General features: G+C 37.3%; 1 protein-coding gene across 11 annotated transcripts in view; it reads right to left on the bottom strand.

Moving 5' to 3' along the window:
- The window catches only part of HNRNPC (heterogeneous nuclear ribonucleoprotein C), a 55333-nt gene that overhangs the window by 20381 nt on the left and 7104 nt on the right, over positions 1–27848 (bottom strand). For 9 of the 11 annotated variants that reach the window (XM_059180964.1, XM_059180973.1, XM_059180970.1 and 6 more), the window contains 3 exons: positions 7529–7806; positions 1927–2041; positions 1276–1323 (listed from right to left, as the gene is read on the bottom strand). In XM_059180964.1, the coding sequence (XP_059036947.1) occupies positions 1276–1323; positions 1927–2041; positions 7529–7769 (404 nt within the window). In that variant the 5' untranslated portion in view covers positions 7770–7806. The remainder of the gene's footprint in view (positions 1–1275; positions 1324–1926; positions 2042–7528; positions 7807–27848) is intronic. The other 2 variants (XM_059180974.1, XM_059180975.1) reach the window with 1 other exon arrangement.

The raw sequence follows: 27848 nt of genomic DNA, 5'->3' as shown, positions 1-27848 counted from the left end.
TATTAACAATGTAGGCCCAAACTATTTTTCTAGTCTTATTTTTTTGGCCTATTAATGACTAGCCTGCTGCAGTCCATATCTGTCTCAAAAACAAAAAGTGTACAAAACGTACTTATGTTCAGGTCTCTACTCATAGTGTTTACTGACTGACTTGATTTCATTACCCAAATCCCTCGGCATGACTAATCTACTCAGTTCAAAAATTTTTCTTTTGGGCAAACATTCCCTAATCAAGAAAGCTATTACTTTCATTTCCAAAGCAAAAATTGATCTAACTAAAATTCTTATATATATTAACACCACACACTAATGACAAGAATACTGAAAACCTTGACAAGAATACTGAAAACCTAAGATGAAAAATAGCGAAGGAAAATTCATACTAGGTCAAGTCCAGTTTAGGAGTACACTCCATATACTTCCATATAATAATGCATTATTAAAAAGCAAGAAACCAAATAAACTTAGTATCTCCTTAATGTTCATTAAGACTAATGTTATCCGAATGCTAGTATAATACTAGTATCTTCTCTGTATTGTCATTCCCCAGTTCACTAGTTCCTATTATGTGTAAATCTATAATTCATAACCATCCATAACGTATCCCTATCCACACACCTTCCTGATTTTATTTCTCAATGAATACTAATGCTCTTCTGAAGAGGTGTGCGTGCACACACGCACATACACATATCAACCACTGTTCCAATCGCACACACTCACAAACACATATCAACCACTGTTCCAACCACCTTGCCTTCTAGAATGGGGTCAACCACCACCCCCAATCTGCAAGTCTTCAACACTTTATAACCCCCAGAGCAACTTATATAGTTAATTCATTTATGTATGCCTTCTGTATCCTATTTTGTATTAGCTGGTTTGCTCAATAGAGACTTAGATCTTTTTTTAAATAGTTTTGCTGTAACGCCCTACAATGCAAAGCCCAGTGGCCAAGTATGCAGTAAGGAAATAAAATGAGAACATGGAAATGCTACTTAAGTCCTATTTTATCATCTGACAAGTCAGTCCTTACTTTTAGTTGGCATACACATGCAAACAAAATACCAGACATGTTCCCGTATGCCCTGACCATATATAAACTGACTCTCTGAAATCAACAGAAATGTCACCCACCCTAGTCTACCCCTGACCATTTGCAGGATGGATTTTCCATTATGTTTACAAAGGGGGTACCTCAAAAACATCTTTGTTGTTCATTACAAATCAGAAAAAAATAAATGGTTAGACAAGACAAAAAACCCTTTAACATACCTGTCATAATAATCTCGTTGAAAGTCATAGTCCAAGTCAAAAGAGGAGCTGAAAAATAAATACCAAAGAGGATTAATTTGGAGCTGCTGATGTAAATTCACAATAGCAGATGGGAAAAACAAAAACAAAAAACCATGCAAAACCAACCATAACAAATAGATCAGAGATTAGCATGGAATAATTCCCAATCATTTAAGCAACAAATGACTAAAATTCCAATCATCTTAGAAGCCACTGGACATGCAGCAGCTAATTTGCAAATTTAGGCACAAATCTGCTACAATTCAAACATAAAACATAACATTAATATAAGAACACTGAAAAGTACAACAGTAAACCAAATATTCTTATGCTATTCTCCCCTTCCCTTTCGTATTTCCCAGCTTCTTACAAACTAAACAACTCCTCTCCAAAAATTTCACTGTATGTTAAAAATACCAAACTGCTCTTTAGTAAATAAAAAAATCTCAGGGAATTCTAACAATTCTCTGGGAAATGGGCGAAAAGGAGGTATACTAATACGAAATTAATAAAGCATCATTTTTATACAGATAAAACATACTATAGTTAACCCTCCCCACATCCAGAAAACAGATAGAGAAGATGCCCACTGATGGACACAATGCAGTTATAAATAATAAAGTTCCGGACCTGAGTAGAGGGGACGGAGAAGGGTGTTCTGGTACTGACCCGTACATCTCCGCTGCAGATCGTTTCACACCTGCTTTTCCTCGGTTCACTTTTGGCTCTGCAGCCAGATTAATATCTGAAAAAACAAAAATAAACACAAAACCTTTAACGACATCCCTGTAGGGGTAGTGTAGCATCTTAAATTACAGTTTTAAGATGAGTAAGTAGTATATAAATCAAGAAAGACTGAACATGATGTCCCATCTTTTCTTATGTAAAAAGGGATCATGAATTTTTATAAGGCTAGGACTTAATTTTTCAATCCTTTATTCTGTTCTTGTAACAGGATACCTGTTCCCAGGATACCTGGTTCCCAATAAAATGGAACTCTCACTACTAAGAGCATATATTAGGAATGAATGAATGACCTCAGAGATATAAAATACATAGCAATTCACGAATTATTATGAGTAGGATACCCTTAAATTATCCCCAAAGGTGAATTTTCCTTCTCCTTATAAATAGGATCAGCTGTAAAAGTTGAATAGGAGTGCCTGGGTGGCTCAGTGGGTTAAAACCTCTGCCTTTGGCGCAGGTCATCCCGGGGTCCTGGGACTGAGCCCCGCGTCGGGCTCTCTGTTCATCAGGGAGCCTGCTTGTTTCCCTTCCTCTCTCTCTGCCTACTTGTGATCTCTACCAAATAAATAATTTATTTTTAAAAAAGTTGAATAGTTTAGATGAATACTATTCAGCCAACTGCTCAACAACTTTTCCATACACATTTGTGTGCGTACACACACACACACACACACACACACACACACACACAAACCAAGAAAGGGGAATTAAGGGAACAAAGGAAAAAGTCCTAGGTTCCATAAACGTAATTTTAAAAACACCTATTCCAACATGGCCAGCTATGGTCCTACGACTCACTGCCTACCAAACAAAGAATTCATGATCTCTTCCTTATTCTAACAAGAGTCCATCTGTCAAAAACCAGCTCTTCAAAACTTAGTTCATCAAGTGACCAACTGAAAAAGACTTTTAGTACACTACCTGCTGAACATCATTACATTAATGAAGAATCTGAAGAGTTTCTGGTTCACTAAATTCATTTCCAATTTCTAGCACCTAATGTTAAGAACAACCTTGCCTTTACAGTTGACTTGTTTTTATCTGAGTAGGTTCCAAGCAGTTTTCCCCACCTCTACCTCCTTCTCTTAAAAAACAAAACAAAACAATGCAATTCTAAAATAAAAACAGAATGAGATTATATACCAAGTTGATTATACAACCTCTCTCCACCTTTTCCTGAAGATAATTTATTTATCTGTTCAAGAGACAGAGAATGAGCAGGAAGTAGGGAGAGGGAAAAGCAGACTCCTGCTTTTTTTTTCCAGATGCCTGACTGGATCCCAGGACCCTGGGCCAAAGGCAGATGCTTAACCACTGAGCCACCTAAGTGCCCTGATTACACAATCTTACAGAATTATTCCATGTGTAGTAAACTGTAGTACTGAGTCAATATCCAGAATAGTATATATACTAATAAAAAATCTCAATCTAAAAAAATACTTAGTAATCTTAATTTTTGTAAAAAAACAAACAGGCATGGTTATTTTGAAACTGTGGAACTAAGCATGTGTAAAACTTTTGTTTTCCTAAAAAAAGTGCTTCCTCTTCTGCTTACTAAAACTAGACAAAAACTATTAAAATTCAGTAATGAACACTCCCTGGTATACAGACTGTGGCTTCTAGGTAATTCCCATTATTTTATTAAGTGGCAAACAGATTTAGGTCAAGAAATGCATCAGAAGACCTGGAATATCTTGTGATGCCAGAAAGCAAGGATGCAATGAAATTATTATAAAACTAAGATCTTGGGGAGCATGGGTGGCTCAGTGGGTTGGGGTTCTGCCTTCAGCTCTGGTCATTATCTCAGGGTCCTGGGATCAAGCCCTGCATCGGGTTCTCTACTTGGTTGGGAGCCTGCTCTCCACTCGTACCTGCCTCTCTGCCTACTTGTGATCTCTGTCAAATAAATAAAATCTTAAAAAAAAAAAAAAACAACCAAAAAACTAAGGTCTCAAGGACACAAGATACACTGGCCACAGATGAAATATTCTGAGCTCTAAAGAAGGATATGTAATGTATTAACACACACCAATTTAAATTATTAGAAATATTAACATTATGGGGGCACCTGTCTGGCTCAGTCTGAACAGCATGTGACTCTTGAGCTAGGGGTTTTGAGTTCAAGACCAATGTTGGGTATAGAGCTTGTAGAACTACACAAACAAACAGAAAAACCCACACTCAGGCAACCTCTTCAGGGTCCCTTCCCTCCTTGGGAGCTTTGTACTATCGCTTTGCTATCGCTCAATAAACCATGCTGAGCAGAGAGCCCAATGCAGGGCTCGATCCCAGGACCCCGGGATCATGACCTGAAGTGAAGGCAGAGGCTTTTTAACCCACTGAGCCACCCATGTGTCCCTATTGCAGAGTTTTTGAAAAAAATTTATCTGGTCTTTCCAACATGAATGGTATTTCAGAAAAAGCAAATATTAATGAGTTGTTCATTTCAGAAAAGTTAAGCAGAAGGAAATTTGAAATCTACTCTTTTGCGACCCATTATGAAATACCTCATCAATGATCATCAATGGATGATCACCAATAAGGTGGAAAATTGATGACAAACTTTATCACAGATGGATCAAGATGTAAAACCTGAACCCACAAATTATCCTTAACAGTACTAAAAATGGGCAACCATGTTAAGGTGTGATACAATATAAAATACATTAACATTATTCACATAATGTTTTCACCAAAAATAAATGGAATCTGAATTAAATCAAGCTTCTAGATCTGCACGTCCAATATAGTGAGCTGCTAGCCACAAGCCTGAATTCAGATGTGTTTGTGAAGTATACACATTTTCATTTCTATCGGACAGTGCTCTAGATCTGGCAGTATTACACAAAACAGAGGTAGAGAAGAACAAATTAAATGATACCACAAATAATCAAATCAGTAACAAATTAAAGGTCACAAATTTTTTAAACAGGAGAGGAAGGTATGGGGAAACTCAAGACTTCAAGACATCTAAGGGGCAATTAATCAAATGCATATGTAGGCATGGACTGGATCTTGATCTGAATAAAGCAAGTTATTAAAAAAAAAGTCTGAAATAATAAAGAAATCTAAACATGGATTGAATATTTGATGGTATTAAGGAATTATTGTGAGTTTCTTTATGTGATAAGAGCAGTGTGGTTTACATTTTATTAAAAGTTCTTATCTGCTGGATATATGAAGTCTTAGAATTATTCTAATGAAATTTAAAAGAAAACCAATAAAATAAATGAAAACATGATTAAATACTGGTATTTAACAAGGTGAGATGTACTTACAAATTCATTAAATTTCTCTACTTTTGTGTTAGTAAATTTCCATGACAGTTAAAAAAAAAGTATCATGAAAAACTCTTGACTTCATTTTATAACACAGCCATTTTACAGATGCCAAAGTTTCATACATGTGTTTTCTTGTACTTTGGATATAGGACAAATAGGTATGAAAATTTCTTAAGTATTCTCCAATTACAACTGTTCCATGAATCTTCAATGTCAAGGATTACAAGGTTCTTTAACTTCCAGTATTTTTCCACCCCTATCCAGTATGGTTGGGATTTTTAAAAATAGTTAGCATTTAAGGGAAGAAGTGTTTACAAATTACACAATACTTTTATTCCAGAATGAGAGCTATTTACAAACAGAGCCACTGAGAAACAGTAACCGAACACTCAAAATCGTCTAAAAAGCTGTCAAGGAGCACCTGGGTGGCTCAGTTGGTTAAGCATCCAACTACTGTTTTTGGCTCAGGTTATGATCTCAGGGTTGTGAGATGAAGCCCCAAAGGCCATCTGCTCTGTGCTCAGGGGAGGAGTCTACTTCAGATTTTCCCCTTTTCTCTCCAGCCCCACACTTCTCTAAAATAAAAAAAGAAGGTGCCTGGGTGAGTCGGTTAAGCGTCTGCCTTCAACTCAGATCATGATCCCAAGGTCCTGGAATGGAGCCCTAAATCTGGCTCCCTGCTCAGCTGGAAGCCTACTTCTCCCTGCTGCTCCCCCTTCTCGTGCTGTGTCAAATAAAAAAATTAAAAACTAAAACTTTAAAATAACATCTTTTAAAAAAGAGAGCTGCTCCTGGTATTAAGAATAATGCTGTTTACTCCAAGAATGGAGCTGTCACTTATTTAAAAACAAAAACAGAAACAGCTGAAACTTTACAATAAATCATGCTATGTAGGAAGTATTTATTAAATGCTACAATCATGAAATGCTTAAGTTCTGTGTAGTACTGTAAGTAAACACCAACATGGAAACACTTAAGGGGAAAAAAATTCACAGCATCCTGAAGAGAAAGCCAGGTAGAAAATAAAACATTTAAGGTGGGATTCAAGTTGAACACTATGCATTTTAAAAAAAGAAAAAGAAAAAGAAAAACAACAACGGGGCGCCTGGGTGGCTCAGTGGGTTAGAGCCTCTGCTTTCGGCTCAGGTCATTATCTCGGGCTCCTGGGATCGAGCCTCACATCAGGCCCTCTGTCTCTGCCTACTTGTGATCTCTGTCAAATAAATAAATAAAATCTTAAAAAAAAGATAAGCTATATAAAATTAACTATGATTCTGACAGCAAATCTTAGCAATGGGTAAGCAGTCAAAATTATTCATGGAGATTAAATTCTACAATCATCAGGAACATCTTTTGTACTCTAAGCTCAGACCTCATTCTCAAATATCTGAACATGGTAGATCAGGAGACCCCTTACTGGTGTAACTAAGACCAAAAAAGAAAACCAGCTGGTACTGCTAATGCTAAAACATACGTAACACTAAGCATCGTTTATTGAGCGTGACATGCTAGACTTACACTAGAAGCTTCTCATGAAACATCCTAATTAATCCAAATTCTTGGTAACACCAAAATAACAGTATTATCTTAGGTAAGAGCAGATAACAGACTGAAGGTGCCTGGGTGGCTCAGTGGTTTAAGTGTCTGCCTTCAGCTCTGGTCATGATCCTAGGGTCCTGGGATGGAGGAGCCAGCATTGGGCTTCCTGTTCCACACAAAACCTGCTTCCCCCTCTCCCACTCTCCCTACATCTCTCTGCCAAATAAATAAAATTTCTGGAGGTGGGCATGGATAACAGGTAATAGAGTGACATACTATACCTCCATTTTAACAGATGAGAAGGCTCAGCCAAGTTATGCAGACTGCCAAAAAACACAGTTGTGCCAAGCAATCTGACTCCACAGCCCATGAGTGACTAAGCCATATTGCCTTTGCCCCTTCTACTGTGAGCAAGAGGACAGCTATTTAGGGCAGCCACTGTACCTTATGTAATGTCATTCCTATTCTCCTGACCTAACTCGAGACCACCAATTGGTTATCCAGTCTCTGCTATACAGAAAGGAGTAAAATCCTTATTTAACCAATTAGAACTATAAACATTTTTTTCAACTTAGCTTAATGGAAAGGGAGAAAAACAGAAGCATGAACAGAAAAACTCTTATCTGAATTAAACAGTCAACGAAGAAATCCAACCCAGATCTTACCTAAAACCTGGCCAGCAATCATTCTGCCATCCTCTCCTGCCACAGCAGCCCGGGCATTTCTCTCATTAACGTACTGAACAAAGGCAAAGCCCTTATGAACAGAGCAACCCACAATTTTGCCGTATTTTGAAAAGATCGCCTCCACATCAGATTTCTTGACCACAAGAGTATTGAGATTCCCAATGAATACACGGGAGTTCATGGAGCGAGGATCTGTCTTGTTGGTGACATTGCTGGCCATTTTCTTTGATGTTAAGGTTCTTCACAAAGCTGAAAAACTGGATGGAAAAAAAAGTATTCAGGTTAAAAAAAGAGATTAGAAACAAAATACTCCTTGATAAAACTTTCTACTCTTTATTTTGAACACTGTGACTAGAGTATCAGTCAACTTAATCGGCTCTCACAGAGGAAAGTGTATTACTATTTTAGAGAGGAGAGCTCCTGAATATATGCACCCTTATACAAATTCAGTTCCACCTTCCCTAGTATATTCCAGCAGTGCCAGATTATCATTTCAAGGGACCAAGGGTTGGGGGCGGGGGCGTGCTCTTCAAAGACAACTAGCAACACAATTAAGGGCATTATTCATTTCAAGTGAGCCCTCTCTGTTCTTAAGCCCTCAAGTAAATTAGAATACCTTAAACTCTTCTACTATCAACTTCTCATAAATTTCCTAACCATTTCCTGCCATCTATCAAGAACTCCATCTTCTTACACATTGCTATTATTAAAATGAGTCTCACCTATTCCAAAAATATACAAAACTCTGCCCACAAACCATTCTTTAGCTAGATAAATGTGGGCAACAGACCCTTTCCCCTTCAAATATAATTAACTTTATTATACTAAGGCAATATATAGACCCAAATCATTCACTCTGGAAATCTTTATTTCCAGGTACATTAAATGATTCATAATACGCCAGAGATATCTTAAGTAACAATACATCATTTTATAGAATGCAATGACTCGATCTGCTTTTTATGTGATGATCTTGAAAATACAGCTGGGATATTTGTAATACTAGATGGTGATGATGATAAAACTAGCACGTATAACACTGCATGAATCAAGAGAGGGCCAGGAGAACTAGGAAGAGTACCACTTTCCTCAGACTGTTTCAAAACAAAAATTATCTTTAAAAAAAAAAAAAAAGGTATATGAAGGTTCAGTCACATTATAATTACAAGGAGATTCATGTTCTATCACCTTAGGTTTTTTCAAGTAGAAACATTTTGACATTCTTTTAGGGTTTGTATCTGCTGCCCCTTCCCACTCCAACTACCAAACTTAAAACAGTTTAAGATGGTCCCACATTAGATTCAGAGGACCATTCTTAAGATTAATTTATTTTCCATTCATTCCTTTGAAACTCACATCAGATGAGTATTAGCATGTTATTTTTCCAATCCCCAGAAGAATGACAAACTAGTTCATGGATTACGTAAAAATATCTTCTATATATGCATATATGTGTGTAACAAAACAGGTAGCATAAGATAATTTATATAGATCACTAATATTCTGATCCTTAAAATACTACTCATTTCACAAGTAGTACTGATTTTTAAAGCTGTAACAACCGCTTTTCCCTCCTAGCCTTTCTAAAATTAAGAAAGTCTTTACTTGATTTTGGTTTCTGAATTACAGCTTTATAAGCAACAGTTAATTTTTCTTAGACTAAGCAGTAAGAATTTACCAAACAATGGCACAGAGTCACCAACACTCCCAGAAAGCCTCCTCAGAACACCAAAAACAGAAACCTAAGAAAGGACTTAGTGGTTTCAAATATTACTGCTGGTTATTAAGGTTTGCTATTAATGTAAGAAGGGAGGACTCAAGCCAGTTTTCTACAATTATTTTCACAAAAAATAAACATGTTCTACACATTATAGTAAATAACAGTAACTAAAAGGAAAAATCTTCCTAGATTTAATTAACAATTACCTGCTGGGGAAAGAATGGTTCTTTCTACATGCCATCAGCATACTGAACAAGACTGTAGAACAAACTGACAATAATGTCCCCTTCAAATATACTCCTTGGAACCAAAGAAGTCGATTTAAATGGTTATTTTCTCACTTTTTACAAAGGTGGTACACATAGCTAGAACCAATCTAGAACTAGACACTTGATTACATAAAAAGAATGCCTGAGGATATTAAGGATTAAAACCCATGGAACTCCACATTTGAAAAGGCTGATAAAGAAACATCCAGATACACAAGTAAAAAGGTGCTAACGATGATTGCCATCTCCAAATTTAAGTATATAATTTTATCTATTTTCTCCAATTGTATGTGGTTACTAAATTTGCTACAAGAATCCTGAGTTGTTAACAGAAAAGTAATAATGACCTCAACCTCAAAAGCTTGGCTAAAGGATTTAATGCACATACTAAGGATTTAATCAAGGTATGAGCAACAGTAAAGACAAGTGAACCCACAAAGGTCCATTAATCCTGTTCCAAGGAACACATCTTCTAAAGAATAAATTACTACAAATTAATACATTTTTTCCACTGGACATTTACTGAGTATCTGGTAAGTACTAGGTACCAAGGCTACTTCAGAGGAAAAACATGAAGAGCACGATTCCTCACAGTTTACACTCTAATGATACCATTGTTTAAAAAAACTATTGAAGAGACGCCTGGATGGCTCAGTTGGTTGAGCAGCTGCCTTCGGCTCAGGTCATGATCCCGACGTCCTGGGATCGAGTCCCACATCGGGCTCCTTGTTCTGTGGGAAGCCTGCTTCTCCCTCTGCCACTCTGTCTGCCTGTGCTCTCTCTCTGACAAATAAATAAATAAAATCTTAAAGAAAAAACATTAAAAAAAAAAAAAAAAAACTATTGAAGAGGGAATGTATTTCCCAAAATTTTACAAATAACCAAATGAACTCAGGTCACATTTCACCCTACCTCTGAAATCTGTTTGGGGGTGGGGGTGGATATAAAATGTCAGTATCCAAAAATGCAAAGAAACTAAGGCAGAGGGGAACCCCTAGATTTCCTAGAACAAAACAACATCATCATAGTTTTTCAACCTTTCTGAATCCCCATATAAAAGAAACTAGATAAACTTGGGTGCCCAGGTACCCCAATCAAAATGCCATAAAGCAAGCTGGTAAAGGGAAGCCAATAGCCCACATATGCATGGTTATCTACCACTGCAGGAGAACCAGAAAGACCTAGAAATGGAAGAATCCCCAAATACCCATTTAGTGGAAAGCCAAGGGAGCCAATTTTAAGAAAAGCAGTTGAAACCGGAAGGGTATTTCCCTGCTGCAAGAATGCATGAGTACAAGGTACTGTAACAAAAATGTCTCAAGATGCCAGAGTGGCTTAGTCTCCACAATCTCAAAACTAACTCAGAGCCCCATGTGCAGCATTCCATTCTTTAAACCTTTCCACCCCCCGAAGTTACTACTATTCGTTGTAGTCACCACTTTAAAAAAATTTTTTGTGTGAGAGCGCGAGTGGGTGCGAGGGGCAGAAGACAACTCCCTGCTGAGCAGGGAGTCAGATGTGGGGCTCCATCCAAGAACCCCCGGAATCATCACCTGAGCCGAAGGCAGACACTTAACCAACTGAGCCACCTAGGCACCCCCTTAAATTCGAATGTATTGCTTGAAGAATACAGGGTATTTGACCTGAAGTTTCCAGTCTGGATTTTCCACAATTTCATACTCCACACACTTTTATTTTTTGCTTTTTACCTTACATAGCTCTGCAGCACATTACATTCTAAACTCATTTTTAATTTTTAACAATTTGGTATTCTTATTACCAGCAACTGCAGTCTTGATCCATAAATCACTTTAGGGGCACCCAGCTGCCTCAGTAAGAACGTATGACTCTTGAATCTCAGGGCTGTGAGTCTGAGCTCCAGGTTATGAGTAAAGATTACTATATAAAAAAATAAATACCTGCAAATCACTTTCAATAATGTGGGAATTGTGATCAAATGTTTTAAGTCAGTGGGTGCCTGGGTGGCTCAGTTGGTTGAGTGTCTTGACTCTTAGTTTCAGCTCTGGTCATGACCTTGTGGATCTTGTGGGATCTACTCCCCTAACTCGGCGCTTAGGGGGAGTGTGCTTGGGATTCTCTCTCTTCTTTCTCTCCCTGTGCATGTATAAGCAAGCTGTCTCTAAAACAGACAAATTCTTAAAAAAATGTTTGCAGTTCAAAATTTGGTTAATCCTTATCGATCAGTTTATAAATTCCACAACCGGAAATTTCTGGCACATTTTAAATACTCCAAATTTCCTCACAGATGAAATTAGTCCAGTCACATCCTTTTTAAAGTTTTCTCAGAGAAAATGTTTTTTAAAGTTTTTGTTAATTCCAGTTAATATATAGTGTTATAGTTTCAGGTGTTAATAGAAAAACCCTTTTCTAAAGGTTTATGTAGTTTAGTTACGTAGTATACGTAATCTCTATACCCAATGTGGGACCTCAACTCAGCCCAGAGATCAAGTTGCCTTTTCTACCAACTGAGCCAGTCAGATTCCCTAAGGGGGAAAAAAATGTCAAATTCATTCTTTTTAAACATCCAAGTAAAGAAAAGTACACAGAATAAAAAAAATTTCTTTCCTAAAATTGGTTTCAAAGAATAATATCAAGAGAGTAAATTTCTGGGGCACATGGGTGGCTCAGTTAGGCTTCCGACTCTGATTTCAGCTCAGGTCATGTTCTCAGGATTGCGGAATCCAGCCCCATGTCTGGCTCCACACTGGGTGTTCAGTCTACTAGAAATTGTCTCTCCCTCTCCCACTGGCCCTCTCCAACTCATTCTCTCTCTCTCAAAAATAAAACAAAAAACCCACTATAAATCTTAAAAAAAAAAAAAGGGGGTAGATTTCTGAAATGTTATGTTCCATGGAAACTATGCTTCCGATTTAATTAACTACCGATGATCAAGTGGATCTGGTTTCCAGAAAAGCAGAATTTGAACAAAATAAAATGAAAATGTTAAAATGGAATGATATCAACATTTTCCTTAAGGTTCTTTGGGTGGTAGCACTCAAAACTGTAGTCCCTGGGTACATACGGACACAGGTTATGTATTTTATATTTATATTTATATATACATATATTTCCATCCCACCTTTTTAAAAAAACATGGGGCATGAACTCATAACCCTGACATCAAGATTTGAACTGAACTAAACAGCTGGACGCCTAACTAAGCCACCCATGCGCCCCTTATCCCGTGATTTTTACCATCAAAGGATCGCTAAGGCATGTCTTATCTGGTTAACGAATCAAAACTAAGAATACTCAGTTACCTTTATTGCCATATTAGACCAAAGGATCTATGCATCTAATCACAGACTTTATGTTAAAGCAATAAAACCAAGAGATTTTCAGGGTGCCTGCATGGTTGAGGTGGTTAAGTGCCTTCATCTGGAATTAAATCCCACAGTGGGCTCCTTGCTCAGCAGGGAGCCTACTTCTCACTCTGCTTGTTCATTCTGACAGGTTATTTTTTTTTTTAAAGAAATGTTTCTATTTCCGTTTCTGACATTCTATTTATATCCTAAAACCAACAAATAAATAAAACAAAATCTTCATCTGCTCAGAATGCAAGCAAACCTCTCAAAATTTTATTTTTAACTGTTCATTCTGAAGATCATGCTATCCTGATTCTTTGCCCTCTTGAGACAAACCTATCTTGGATTTTCAATCTAGCTAAAAGGTTAGAAACTGTAACAAGTACTCCGTTTCTCTTAAGTCAGCATTAAATCTCACGTAAATTCTGCTGGGAAAAGGTGCAGTAAGGTGGGAGAGGCAAATTGCACTATGATAATTACGAGTGGTACAGAACTCAAATAGTCCAAAACTACGTTTTGATGGGGCCAAAATCAACTTATAACTAGAATTAAGCATTTAGCTTCCTTGCCTTTATCTGCAGGGCAGTTTAACTCCACCTTTAGTGGAAACTGACTGAAAAGATTAAGTATTTGACAACACAGTGCCACTATTCAGACTGTGTTCATTATATTTAGGCACATTTACTACAAACAAAAAACCCATCAGAGAAAATAGGTAGTACACCCAAGATGTTTCTACTGAAATTTCAGCCAATGCTCTACCTGCTCAGCCTATTCACCTAGGCTACTCACAGTTATACTTACTCATATCACATTATCTATTAACCCAGAAAGAAAAAATTCAAACACAACATCTGTATAGCTTATGAAATGTCAAAATCATACTAATAGAAAACAAGGGAAATAACCTGCCTCAGACAAGAAAACACAGAAATCTACCTCAGAATTTTTATTTCTACCCCTTAACTAGCCTATACATTCAATCTGAATCAAATGCAACTATCAAATGACTGTTACTTCCCAACTTTCTGTGAATACAGAAAAGCAAAATATCACTAGATGGCAGCAACGAGTTGGCATTTTTTTAAAAAAGATAACTAAATCTAGAGTCCAAGTTTTTCTATTTCATACTGCCTCTCACAATCTGTCAACGTTTCTCAGTACTTTTTGGATACTATAAAATTCCCCTTCTACTTAAAGCATCATCATCTGAACTAAGTTATTTGTCTTTAACAAACTTAAGTTCCTATTTTGCCCATTTACATTCACTTTACTCTATCTGGCCCTCATTTGTTCTCTACCTATGTTTATCTTTAGTGCATTCCATCAATTATTTCCCTCTGGCTAACAATGAACTGTCCATGTGCCTGCAAAAACAACAGTGTACTTTAATCTGCTCCACCCCCAGAACTTTTTTTCTTCAAAACAGGTATAATCTCAAGGTCAAGAATACTAACATTGATTAAATAGTGTATGTTGGTACTTTTAAGGACCTTTTCAGGACACAAAAACCTAAGTGGGCCCTTTTTATTTTTACTTATTTGTTCTTCTACTTAGGTTCCACACCCAGCATGGAGTCCAACACAGGCCTTGAATTAATGATCCCAAGATCAAGACCTGAGGTGAGATCAAGAGTCAAGACACTTAGCCAACTGAACAAGGTTCCCACAAAGCTGGTCATTTTTTTTGATAAGCTATTCCAACTGTTATGCCTAAGAATTAAAACTAAGAGAATATTCAAGATACTACAAATTACAGAGAAAAATAAGTAATTAAATAAATGGTAGCCCGTAACTATTAAAAACCAAAGAAACTCTCAAAAAATATAATTCAGTAACCAAAATAAATTATAGATGGATCAAAACTTAAGTAAAAACTTACATATACAGTTGCCAAACCTGAACAACAGAAAACATGCAACAGCCCCAACAAATATGAACAGGAAAAAATGGTCAGGAAATGCAGAACAAATAGATCATAAACACGAAAAATTTTAATTTAAGGAATAATTTAGACAGGGGCCCCTGGGTGGCTCAGTCGTTCAGTGTCTGTCTTCAGCTCAGGTTGTGATCCCAGGGTCCTTGGATGGAGCCCCACATTTGACTCCCTGCTCAGTGGGAAGCCTGCTTCTCCCTCTCCCATCACCCCTGCTTGTGTTCCCACTCTTGCTGCGTCTGTCAAATAATAAAATCTTTAAAAATAAAAAAGTAATTTAAAAAATAAGAGAAATATAGTAATTCAGGTAACTGTCGATGTACGCTAAAATCACTAGAAAAAAGTATAAAGCTTTTCTGCCCAAAAGGGGTAGAAAACAAGATTTATATGATCTCAAAATATTACCCAAAATACGGATTATAAAAAATGTGCTTTTGAAATGGAAAATAAATGCCACCACTTAAACCAACTGATCTGACATTACATGCCTCCTGGTGTGACAAAAATAAAAACACATCACCTGTGCAATATCCTTGGTAAATATCTGAACCTGCACATAGGGAAATACATACAAAGTAGAAACCTTTTCTAAATTAAGAAAGCAATGGGTGAACCACTGAACCTTGACTGAACTGACTGCAAACATTTTTGGTGACAGGGTATTTTATTATGGACTGTATACACGAGAATATTGAATCAGTGTTACTAATTTTCACTGGCTTGGTAATTTCGTTAAAATAGATTATCTTTATTCTTAAAGGAGATGCAGGCATCTTCAAGTTCTTAAGTGAAATATCATGCCTAAAACTATTCAAGGGCAAAACAAAACAAACCACCATCATATGGAGAGCAAACATAGCAATCTACACAGCAGCTACCAGAACAAGGCTGGAACATGGATGGTTTATTTTACGTATGTAGTATTACCTGTTCCAAAGTTTTTTAAAGCTCCTATAACAACAAACAGAAAAAAGATGTACACCAGGTCTCACATTTTAGGAAATTCCCAGAATGTAGTATTTTCTATCAGATTTGCTAATTTAAGAATGATCATCCCATGGGGTGAAAAAATACGGCACTCCCACTGCTATAACTAAGTAAACAAACAAGACGTAAACCAGTACATATTTCTCTAGGTTCCTTTGAAAATTCTTAAAAAGTGCCAAACAACGGCTGGGCCTACGTACTTGCATTAAGCAATTGGTAATGTTAAATTTCAGGTTATCCTATGTTTGGAATTGAAAACTCTTGAGCATCTGTAAGCTCTGTAAATCCCTTTTAATAAAAAACACTACATAGCCACTTAAAACATATTGTAGAAAACTAAGTGAAGAATGTTTACAATACACTCTAAAACTATATATGGTAGACTCCATACTGCTAAAAATTCATCAAAAATATAGGTGTATAGGTTTAAGATAGAAATGAACCAAAACACCAAAATATTAAATAGTGCTCAAGAAAAATAGTTTTACATATGTATTTCCTTCAAGGATCCCTTAATAAGCATTTTTATAGAAGACTGTTCCTAACCAAGTATAAATGGGTAATATAATGACAAAAAAAAATTTTTTTTAAGGTTTTATTTATCTGACACAGAGAGAGGGATCACAAGTAGGCAGAGGCAGGCAGAGAGAGAGAGGAGGAAGCAGGCTCCCCCAATGAGCAGAGAGCCTGATGCAGGGCTCAATGCGGGGCTCAATCCCAGACCAGAGCCAAGGCAGAGGCTTTAACCCACTAAGCCACCCAGGCACCCCGACAAAAATTTTTAAGTGAAGGTCTTTAAATAAACAAATAAAATCTTAAAAAAAAAAAAAAATTCCCAGAATCTTTAAAGAGGGAAAAACCAAATCATATAGTTCAACCACCCTGCAGTTCTTCCAAGGATGTTAAAATCCCCTTACAACATCCTTGCTCACTAATAATCTAGCCTCTTGGGGCGCCTGGATGGCTCAGTCATTGAAAGCATATGCCTTTGGAGCAGGTCATGATCCTAGGGTTGTGGTATAGAGCCCATCATCAGGCTCCCTGCTCCACAGGAAGTCTGCTTCTTCGTCTCCCACTATTTGTGTTCCTTCTATCACTGTGTATGTCTGTCAAATAAATAAAATCTTTAAAAAATAATAATAATAATTTAGTCTCTTGAGAACTGCCACCAAAATGAAGGAAATCATGTTGTTCAATTCTAAAACTTAACTGCCTTTTAATGAATTTCTTTAGTTCTCTCCTTCAATGCCAAATACCATTAAAATTAGTTTTCTGTAATCTAAAATGATCTTATTCAAACTACTCCCTATCCTCACCACCTTCCATGAAAATAAAACTGGTGCCTTGTAACAAATACAATTTAATCTGTCAATGTCCCTTTGAACATAGTACCAGTCCAAATTTGATTGCTCTTTCAAGAATGGAACACACTCTGGATGCTATTCAGATGCTACTGTTTCTGGTAACTTTTGCATTGTCAACACATGCAGAATTCACTAAGTACACCCCCTAATTCTTAAACATTTATTAAAATAATGCTAACTTCCCATATTGGGACAACTTTGTTAGTTTTCTTTACATTTAGTACAGAGCTTACATTTCAAATACCATTTCATCCTCTACCTAGTTCCAGCCTGAAGTTTCAAATTTTATTTTAAGTATTTTATTAACAACCTTACAATTATGTATTCTTCACTGATTTGTTCACCATACTGAGTCTTGACCTCATCATTTTAAAAAGTTTAAGGCAATTTTCCTTCAAAAATTTTTTCATGTTATGTACTAGTTTCAAACAATGACAACCAACAAAGTCAGTCCCAACTGGTAAGTCCTTTTGCGTATTTCCTCTCTACTGAAAAGCTCTATTCTGGTTTAGTCCTGAGCAGGACCTGAGTTAGTAACTCAAAAACCTTCAAAACAAAATTTAGGTAAAGCCTCTTTCAAAAAAATAATTTTAAACCTCAAAGGAAAATACCTACCCTCACAAATTCAAGCCATACCCACCATGACCAAACTTTGCTTAAAATAGTGACTAATGCGAACTTCCTAAATAGAACATAACAATTCGGGGCGCCTGGGTGGCTCAGTGGGTTAAAGCCTCTGCCTTCAGCTCAGGTCATGATCCCAGGGTCCTAGGATTGAGCCCCACATTGGGTTCTCTGCTCAGTGAGGAGCCTGCTCCCATCCCACCCCCACCTGCCTCTCTGCCTACTTGTGATCTCTGCCAAATAAGTAAAATAAAAAATCTTTAAAAAAAAATTTTTTTTCAACAAATCACCACACTAAAGTACAAAAACAAAAAACTAAAAAGAAAAAAAAAAAAGGAAGACAAAAACAAAAAACACTTGATGTCTGCAATACACATACTCACAATTCAAGTTCTTAATGTATACAAACATGCATGAAAATAGTAATACAACCTAATGATTTAAGAGCTGAGACTTTGGGGTCAAGCAGACTTGTTTCAATTTTAAGCTCAACCCCTCTGAACAGTGTACACTACCCTCTGGGAAGCCAATCCCTTCAAAAAACAGACTCCAACTGTAAAATGAGTATCATTGACAGTACTTGTCTCACAGGCATAAATGAAGTACAGAAAACACTGACATGGTACCTGGCACATATCAAGTATTGCTACTGCAGCTATTACTATATCATTTACTAGTACTGGTAAATACCAACAAAAAAATGGGCCAAGGATGCATACAGGTTATTCACAAATACTACTAAAGATGCAGAGATTTTTTTAAAAAATTCAACATCACTGTTAACAGAAATACAAATTAAACCAATTATCATACTTCACTTACCAAACAAGGATAAACATTTTAAAATAGTAATTTTTACATATTATTTCTATGAATTGGTACCATACTTCCACAGATAATTGGACTTTTATATGCGACTGGCTAAATCAACTTCAGTTCATCAATCCAAATGAATACAAGCAGCAACAATTATTTTAAAATGACAATGTACTGACACTGAGAGATGTTCAAGATCTTAAGCAACATACATAGTATACAGCTGACCCCTGAACATAAGGAGCTATGGGCACTAACCTCCCCACTGTGCTGCCAAAAATAAACCCACATGTCACCTGACTCCCCAGAAACTTTACCAGTAACACTTAATACATATTTTGTAGATTATATACTGCATTCTTAACAACAAAAATGGAAATTGTTAAAATCATAAGGAAAATATACTTACAGTACTGTATTTGTTATCTTTAAAAACCCACCTAAGTGGACTCATACAGTTCAAACTGTCAACTGTTACCTAAATTATCTGTAAGTTATCTCAGGATGCAGTAGTATTTTTACGTTTTTTTTTTTTTTAAGTATTTTTTCCTCAATTTTTCTTCAAGAACCATACTGCTTTCATAATTTTATTTTGCAAAGATAGCTTAATGCTACCTTGAGATTTAATGATTGTGATACACCGCTTGGCCTAGGATCAGCAAAGATTTCTGTAACTCCCTAAACAGAAGTTGGAAAGGTTGAGTGCCTCCCTTCCACCAGATCAATTCAAAAAACCGTAAAATCAAGAAAATGGGCATCTCTAGACCAATTTTCCGCTGGATATTGTTTCATAAATTTGGGGTCTCTCATTGTTAGTCCCGACAAATACAATTCTCTAGTCTCTACCTTTATAATCAACTGTCATTATTAAAAAATGATATTTGTTGGGGTGCCTGGGTGGTTCAGAGGGTTAAGCCTTTGCCTTCAGCTCAGGTCATGATCTCAGGGTGCTGGGACCAAGCCCTGCAGTGGGCTCTCTGCTCAGCATCTCCCCACCTGCTTCTCTGCCTACTGCGACCTCTGTCAAATAAATAAAATATTTTTTTTTTAGAAAGAAAAATGTTATTTGTGTGCTTCGGAGGGTTCTATCAGACTTAAGAGGAGGGGGCCGCTGGCTGCCTCAGTTGGTAGAGGACATGACTCTTGATCTTGGAGGTTGTTGCACGTGAAGATTACATAAAAATTAAAAAGGGGAAGTGGTGCCTGGGTGGTTAAGTGCCTGTCTTTGGCTCAGGTTACGACCCCAGAGTTCTGGGATCCAGCCCTGCATCGCACTGGACTCCCTCTCCCTCTGCTTGTGCTCTCTCACAATCTGTCACAAAGAAAAATAAAATCTAAAAAAGAATCCAGCATTTTAGAAGCCTATCATATTTTTAAATTTTTAATTATTTTCATTAACATGCAATTATTTGCCCCAGGGGTACGTCAGGCTTACACACTTCACAGCACTCACCTTATCACATATCCTCCCCAATGCCCATAACCCAACCACCCTCTCCCAGCATCCCCCAGTTTGTTTTGTGAGACTAAGAGTCTCTTTTGGTTTGTCTCCCTCCCTATCCCACCTTGTTCCATTTTTTCCTTCCCTACCCCCCAAACCTCCCACTTGGGTCTCTCAAATTTCTCCTATCAGAGAGATCATATGATAATTGTCTTTCTCTGACTTATTTCGCTCGGTGTAATACCCGTTTAGTTCCATCCATGTTGTTGAAAATAAGCCTATCATATTCCTAACCAGAGCAGCCTCTACACAGAACTCCCCTTGACAAACATCTATTTACTTTGGGAACATTTTAAGCCGTTTTAAAACAAGAGGTCCCCAAATCTTCAAGTATCAAACAAGCATCAGAAATATTTATGGGGCACCTGGGGTGGCTCGGTCATTTAAGGGTCTGCCTTAGGCTCAGATCTTGACCCTGGGAGAGATACTCCCTACTCAGCAGGGAGTATGCGTCTCTTCCCCCCCTCAGCCCCTCCTCCCACTTGTGTTCTCCTCACTTGCTCATGCTCTCTCAAATAACATCTTAAAAAAAAATTCTTTCCCCTTTTCACAGGGGAAGAATTAAGATCAACATTTCAAAATTACTACAGTAAGGTCAATAAATCTCAGCTGGGATATAAAACATCAAGAACATATGCAATATATAAAAATAGTAAGTAAAAAGAAGGGCGCCTGGGTGGCTCAGTGGGTTAAAGCCTCTGCCTTCGGCTCAGTTCATGATCCCAGGGTCCTGGGATCCAGCCCCACATCGGGCTCTCTGCTTGGTGGGGAGCCTGCTTCCCCCCATCTGCCTGTTGCTCTGCCTACTTGTGATCTCTGTCAAATAAAATATAAAATCTTTTAAAAAATAGCAAATAAAAAGATACAAGAAGAACTTACTATTTCTAGTATTAACTAATAATTCTTTTGTGAATGAGAATCCAGTTTAATTTGTATAAACCCCTGGTAAAAGCACGATCATTATTCTTCAGATTCACGCTTTTAAGTTTTAGGGGTCTTAAATCAGAATTTCCTTCAAATGGTTTAGCAAGTAAGAATGAAAGAAAATGAAACTGGCAATCTAGGTGGAAGGTATACAGAAATTCATCTACACGGACCTGCAAAATTACGTTTTTAAAATATTACTCTCTTCAGCTATCATTTACCACCAAAAATAGAGTGGTCATATTATACGAGATGTATCATTTCCCTAAGAGCTGTGATAATTCAAAATACATCTATTTCAGATGTATTTATTTCAGTGACTAGCTTAAGTGGTATAACCATTTACCCATTCTGTTTGAAACCAGTTTTTTTTTTTAAGATTTTATTTATTTATTTGACAGAGAGAAATCACAAGTAGGCAGAGAGGCAGGCAGAGAGAGAGGAAGGGAAGCAGGATCCCTGCTGAGCAGAGCCCGATGTGGGACTCGATTCCATGATCCCGAGATCATGACCTGAGCCAAAGGCAGGGGCTTAACCCACTGAGCCACCCAGGCGCCCAGTTTTTTTTTTAATAATTTTAATTTTTTAAAATAATTTTTTAAATAATTTTTAAAATAATTTTATTTTATTTATTTGACAGACCAAGTAAGCAGAATGTCAGGCAGAGAGAGAAAGAGGGAAGAGGAAGCAGGCTCCCTGCCGATCAGAGCCCCCAATGCCGCTCGATCCCAGGACTCTGGGATCATGACCTGAGCCAAAGGCAGAGGCTCAACCCACTGAGCCACCCAGGCGCCCCTGAAATTAGTTGATTCTTACCCTTATTTGTAATTTGGGGAGTTCATTAGTTCAAATCTTACACATAAAATAGTTATTTTTTACATTGTATTATTTCAAATTTACACAAAATGGAGCCACACCATGATCCTCTACTTTCCCCCCAAACACCAAAAACTCTTGCCACAAAGCCCATCAAAATTTCTAAATCACGAGCAAGCGATAAAAAAGGAGTGCAAGTAGTCTAGACCTGTGTTTATCTTTACTGTACCCAGCACAGTTCTAGAAGAGAGCACTGAAATTCTGTATTTCTATGACGCTTCCAGATGATGATAATGATGATGATGATGATGATGTTGTTGTTGCTGCTGCTGCTGGAGCACCGACCATATTCTGAATAGCAAAGGTCAATAATACTGACAGAAGATTTAGTTATCTTTGAGTTCCAACAAAATATGCTTTTTAAAGTCTACATGGAGACATAGGTTTGGAAAATCAGGATTTTTCACACAATTAATTTACCAAGATAATACTATGCCTTTTTTGTTGTGTGTTATACCCCAGTGGGATCTGGGAAAGCACACAGCTGTCAAATAAAATATATTAGCATTTCTCTAATCATATGCATAATTAGTCATTTAATGTAACAGACTATAAATAACCTCACATCCACTGACATCAAGATTGTCACCAAATGGTCAAACTAATGAAAAAAAATTTCCATAGATTTTTTACATTTCTGAATTGTAAATAAAAGATCTTGAACCAGTAAATTAATTTGTGTAAGGAAATTATTTTAATAAGAAAATCCAACTTAAATTTACAACATTCTCCATCACTCAGATCTAAGCAGCTAGAACATAGGATTATACCTAAGTCTGAGTATTAACAGTAAAATATACAGAGAGGAATCCCATCTTTTGCTACCCTAACCTCAATTTTATCACCAATGAGAATAAACATGCCAAGTCTTTCAAATTAAAAAAGCAAAACTTCTAATAAAGGAACTTCTCAAAATCCAGAAAGGACCAAGCAAAAAAACATGTAAGCAAAAGTCAATCATCCTTGTGAATAATCCCACAAAAATGAAACACAATTGGAGAATGCCTTTTTCAGCCCCCACAGTAGTATTTTAGGGTCTTAAATATTTTGACAATGATTTTATTTCTAAGTCCTTATCTTTCAAAAATACATACTGAATGATCTAGAGATGAAATATATAAAGGATTTGCTTCAATAACAAAGCTGAGAGGACAGATGCAGGTATGGATGGAACAAGATTACCAAAGACCATTAAAGCTGGACAATTTCATGGAAATTCCACTCCTCTGGGAATTTTTCACAATAAAATGAAAACAGCACCAAATATATACACAGATCTAAAAATAAAATAATTAAGGGAATCTACAAAATTTTATTTGTCAGACTGTTCACAATTATGTATGAAAGGGGAAAATGGGAAGACCGTAAGGGCCCAAAATAGTTCTATTTAAGTAAAATACTGTACAAGAATGTAATATATGTAGCTATTTAAATGTTCAGATTTCTACTAATTTTGTTATGTTCACATGAAGTAAAAAAATTTTTTCCACTTGAATGTATGTGCTGTCCGTATAAATGACTTTTTGGAAAGCCTATACATGCATACTCAAGAGAATTTTTTTTTTTAAAGATAAAGTTCTTCCAAATTTTGTCTATAGCCCCATCATAAGAAGCACAACAGCCTATGCTCTCAAATGAAAACCTGATTCCTTCCACCACAGCCAAACCTATCTTAGAGCTGTTTTCAACACACACACACACACACAGAGCAAGTTTCCCTCCAACCCTAACAATATTGTTTTACCTGTGTCTTCAAAATATTTCCCTATACCTTTACACAGATGATAAACTTCTATGTGTGCCAAAGAAAAGACCACAGTACCCAGTGGGGATGGGGAAGCTTAAAGGTCTAAGTGAGTTTGGAAAACATCAGTGAGGCCATATCTTTGAGTTAAGAACCTAAATGAAATGAGAAACCTAAACTTAGGAATGTCTTGGGGAAGAAAACTCTAAGGAAGGCTCTGAGACAGGGCATTCAAGACTCAATAAGTTAATGTGATAGAGCAAAATATACTGTATGTATACAACTAGTAAGGGAGAAGCACAACCAACCATGTAGGATATTTTTAAAAATCACAATGAATTTTTTTAAAGGATTTATGTATTTGACAGATCACAAGTAGGGAGAGGCAGGCAGAGAGAGAGAGAAGAGAAAGCAAGCTCCCTGCTGAGCAGAGAGGCCAATGCGGGGCTCCATCTCAGGACCCTGGGATCATGACCCAAGCCAGAAGGCAGAGGCTTTAACCCACTGAGCCACCCAGGTTCCCCATCACAGTGAATTTTAACACTGAAAATAGGGAGCTACTGAGTTTCAAGCGGCAAATCCTTAAACAGTATATTTTTCCAACATTACATTTGAGCAGGACCAGTCTAGCTACCACACACCAGTGGGAAGGGGTAAAAGAAACCTAAACCTATCCCAGTAATGCACGAGACAACTGCAGCTTGAAACTGGACCAAACCATGGCAGTGTGATCAATACTTGTATTTTAAAGGAAGCCCTGACAGGATACAAGCCCGAAGGTGAGGTCTAGGAGAAAAAAAAAAGACAAGGATGGCTAACCGAAGTCTCACTCTATGACATAAAAACTGGAGTTTCATTATTGCAACTGGCAACACTGGTTTGAGAACAGCAGGAGCCCCATCTGGGACTTCTAAATTGATATAGTTCACATTCAGGGGTGCAGTCAGCTAGGTAACTAGACAAACTGGCATGTCATTCAAAGTTAAGTCTGGTGATGCAAGCAGGAGAATCATTAGCTTGGATGGTATAGAAAATCATCTGACCGAATGAAGTAACACAGGGAGTTTGAGTAAAAAGAGAAATGGGAAGACTGGACACAAGAGTACTCCAATAGAGTGGAAGAATAAGCCAGAAACAGAACAAAAACCTAAAAACTATATAAAAAAAGGTTTCAAGGAGCAAACTGGGATTTTTTTTAAAACCACAAATAGTTATTTCTTCAACTAAAACTCACTTTAAAATCTGTTTATTCCCTGAAATATCACATCCAAACATTTTATAAAATTATACCACAAAGCTGCATCTAATTTACTACTTTGGACTCTCCATCATTTTCATTTAAAGTGATTAAGAACTAAATATTTAATATTTTAATGATGGTATTTAGTTGCATAGTCTTTAAAAATAGAAGTCCAGCGTGCCTGGGTGGCTCAGTGGGTTAAGACGCTGCATTCAGCTCAGGTCATGATCTCAGGGTCCTGGGATCAAGTCCCAAATCGGGCTCTCTGCTCAGCGGGGAGTGGGTTAAGATGCTGCCTCCAGCTCAGGTCATGATCTCAGGGTCCTGGGATCAAGTCCCAAATCGGGCTCTCTGCTCAGCGGGGAGCCTGCTTCTCTCTCTCTCTCTCTGCCTGCCTCTCTGCCTACCTGTGATCTCTGTCAAATAAATAAATAAAATCTTAAAAAAAATTTTTTTTTCCTAGAAGTCCAGGGACACCTGGGTGGCTCAGTCAGTTGGGCCACTGCCTTTGGCTGAGGTCATGATCCCAGGGTCCTGAGATGGAACCCTGCATTGGGCTCCTGCAAGGAACCTGCTTCTCTCTCTGCCTCTGCCTGCTTGCACGCTCTCTCTCTGACCAATAAATAAATAAAATCTTAAAAAAAAAAAAAAAAAGTCATCATCAGAAGCAGTTTCTTTTTTTCAGGGGAGGGGTAACTGTACCCCAAATGGATCTGTTTTTCAAAAATACTTCATTATGTCAAGTAAAGAACAGTCAATCTAATATGATTAAGAGTTGAAATCTGTAGACTTAACTGCCAGGGTTGACTCCATGTGTCACCATTTATTAGGTTATGTCCAACTTTGAGCAAATTTTTTAAATTGTGTTTCAGTGCTCTCATCTCCATTACACTAATGATAATATACAAAGGTTATGATGATTAAAAAGTTAGAAGAACATTAACAATGATGGACACATACACAGTAAGGTGTTCAGATTATTACTTCCAAGAAGGGTCTACTTTGTTTTTCCTTTCAAACAGGGAAGTGATCACATCATGTCTTACCCAATGGGGTGTTAAGTAATCAGTATCCTAGTGTCTGATCAACCTGTCCTCTTCAAACCAATTATATCTGCCCATTAATACACACACAAAACTCATTTCAAACAACTGGGTGAGAATCTCCAGGCCTAGGAGAGATTAAAAGATAGTGACCTATCCAGATAGGTCTTTTGATTTAGTTGTCTTCCTTCAACTTTGTCCTCATTCCCCAGACAACAGCCAGAAGGAAATACCAAACAGGATCTCAAGCATTCTCCAGTGTCCTTCAAAGGATTCCTTTTGTTCCCAAGACAATCTAGATATTAAGTAAGGACCCTACAAGGACCACCAGTACACCAAGCTTGATAACCACTTCGCTCATCTTTCCAACTCTGTGTCTTGTTCTATGCATCCTTGGTGCCTATTCTCCAGTAGTAATTTTTGCCCTGAGGCCAAGATTTCCCCCCATTACCTGTGCTTTCAAGTAGGATAATACACTTCCGGATCTTAATTTCAACATCAATTCAAGGTCATTTCACTGGCAGTACACTCCCTCCCACCTCCATATTCTAAATTTGGTTCCCTTTCTATAACCTTATTCTGTTCTTTTCCTTCTAGATTATACAGTGCTCTTTGTCATTCTATTTCTCCTCTCAATGATCTGTAATACCCGATAGAACAGGGGGCAATAGGTTTTGTTCACCCAGATACCCCAGCCTAATGAGGATTTTCAGAATAAGCACTCAGATGTCTAATGAACAAAATCTCTACTTGGTTGTTCCAGGAGCGTCTCAAAAACCAATTGTTTAAATTGCTTTCTCCTACTCTTACCCTAATCTGCTCCCTTTGTTTACCCAACATCTATCCTGGAAGTCATGCTGAAATCCTTGCTCCTCCTCATCACAGGCACTACCAAATCCTTCTCCATTTATAAGCTAGTCCCTAGTTCCAATACCACTGCTTTTGACCAGGCCAGCTCATTATTTTTCTGTGTATTTTACTATGTTCCTTATCACCTACCTCCAATCTTATTCTCCCATTTCCACACCAACAGAATGACATTTCCAAAATGGAAAACTGATCTCACTCCCTTGGTTTAGAACCTTTCAACAGCTCACCAACAGTTTTTGGATAAAATACAACCTCCTCAGTGTGACATTAAAATTTTTACAATCTAGGGACGCCTGGGTGGCTCAGTGGGTTAAGCCTCGTCATAATCTCAAGTCCTGGGATCAAGCCCCACATCAGGCTCTGCTCAGGGGGGAGCCTGTTTCCCCTCTCTCTCTGCCCGCCTCTCTGCCTACTTGTGATAGGTCAAGTAAATAAATAAATAAATAAAAATCTTTTTAAAAAATTTTTTACATTTTTATAATCTGGTCTTAATTCTATGGTTCAGTTCTCTTTCCCTTAGCATTTCCTGCCCTTTAAAGAGTCATTCAGGTACTCATTTTTACATGTTTCTCTAAGTTCTGTTTACTTCTGTTTACTTCACACCATGACATTTGTCTTATTCATCTGTCTCCCTCACAACATTCTAAGTCCCTGAAAAACTACCATACCTTTTTGTATCTCTGCAAAACAGAACATAACCCACAAAAATTTGTAAGATTAACGAGGGACTGACAGTGAAGAGGAGCCACACAACGACAGAAGAGTAACAGGAAAAACAGCTTTCATTTAACAGAGGACATCAATAATACTTGGACCTATAAAAGAAATTTTCCATTCCTCTCCTAGATAACCTCAGAACATTCTATATCTCTTTCTCCCATTCTGTTTTCTCTTGAGGATGCCTTCAGTGTTCACTTTTTAACTGGATTTTATTCTTTTAGTACAAGAAAAACAAATATGTGATTAATCCTAGCAATACACAGCACTGAATATGCCTTTAATTTTACTTTATCCCTCAGCTCGAAATCTACTATAGCAGCTCTATAGTGAGTTACCACAA

Source organism: Mustela lutreola, chromosome 7 (assembly GCF_030435805.1).
Source record: "Mustela lutreola isolate mMusLut2 chromosome 7, mMusLut2.pri, whole genome shotgun sequence".
NCBI classification, from domain to species: domain Eukaryota; kingdom Metazoa; phylum Chordata; class Mammalia; order Carnivora; family Mustelidae; genus Mustela; species Mustela lutreola.
The sequence above is the reverse complement of the archived record's forward strand: the minus strand, read 5'-3'. Positions and strand labels throughout refer to the sequence as shown.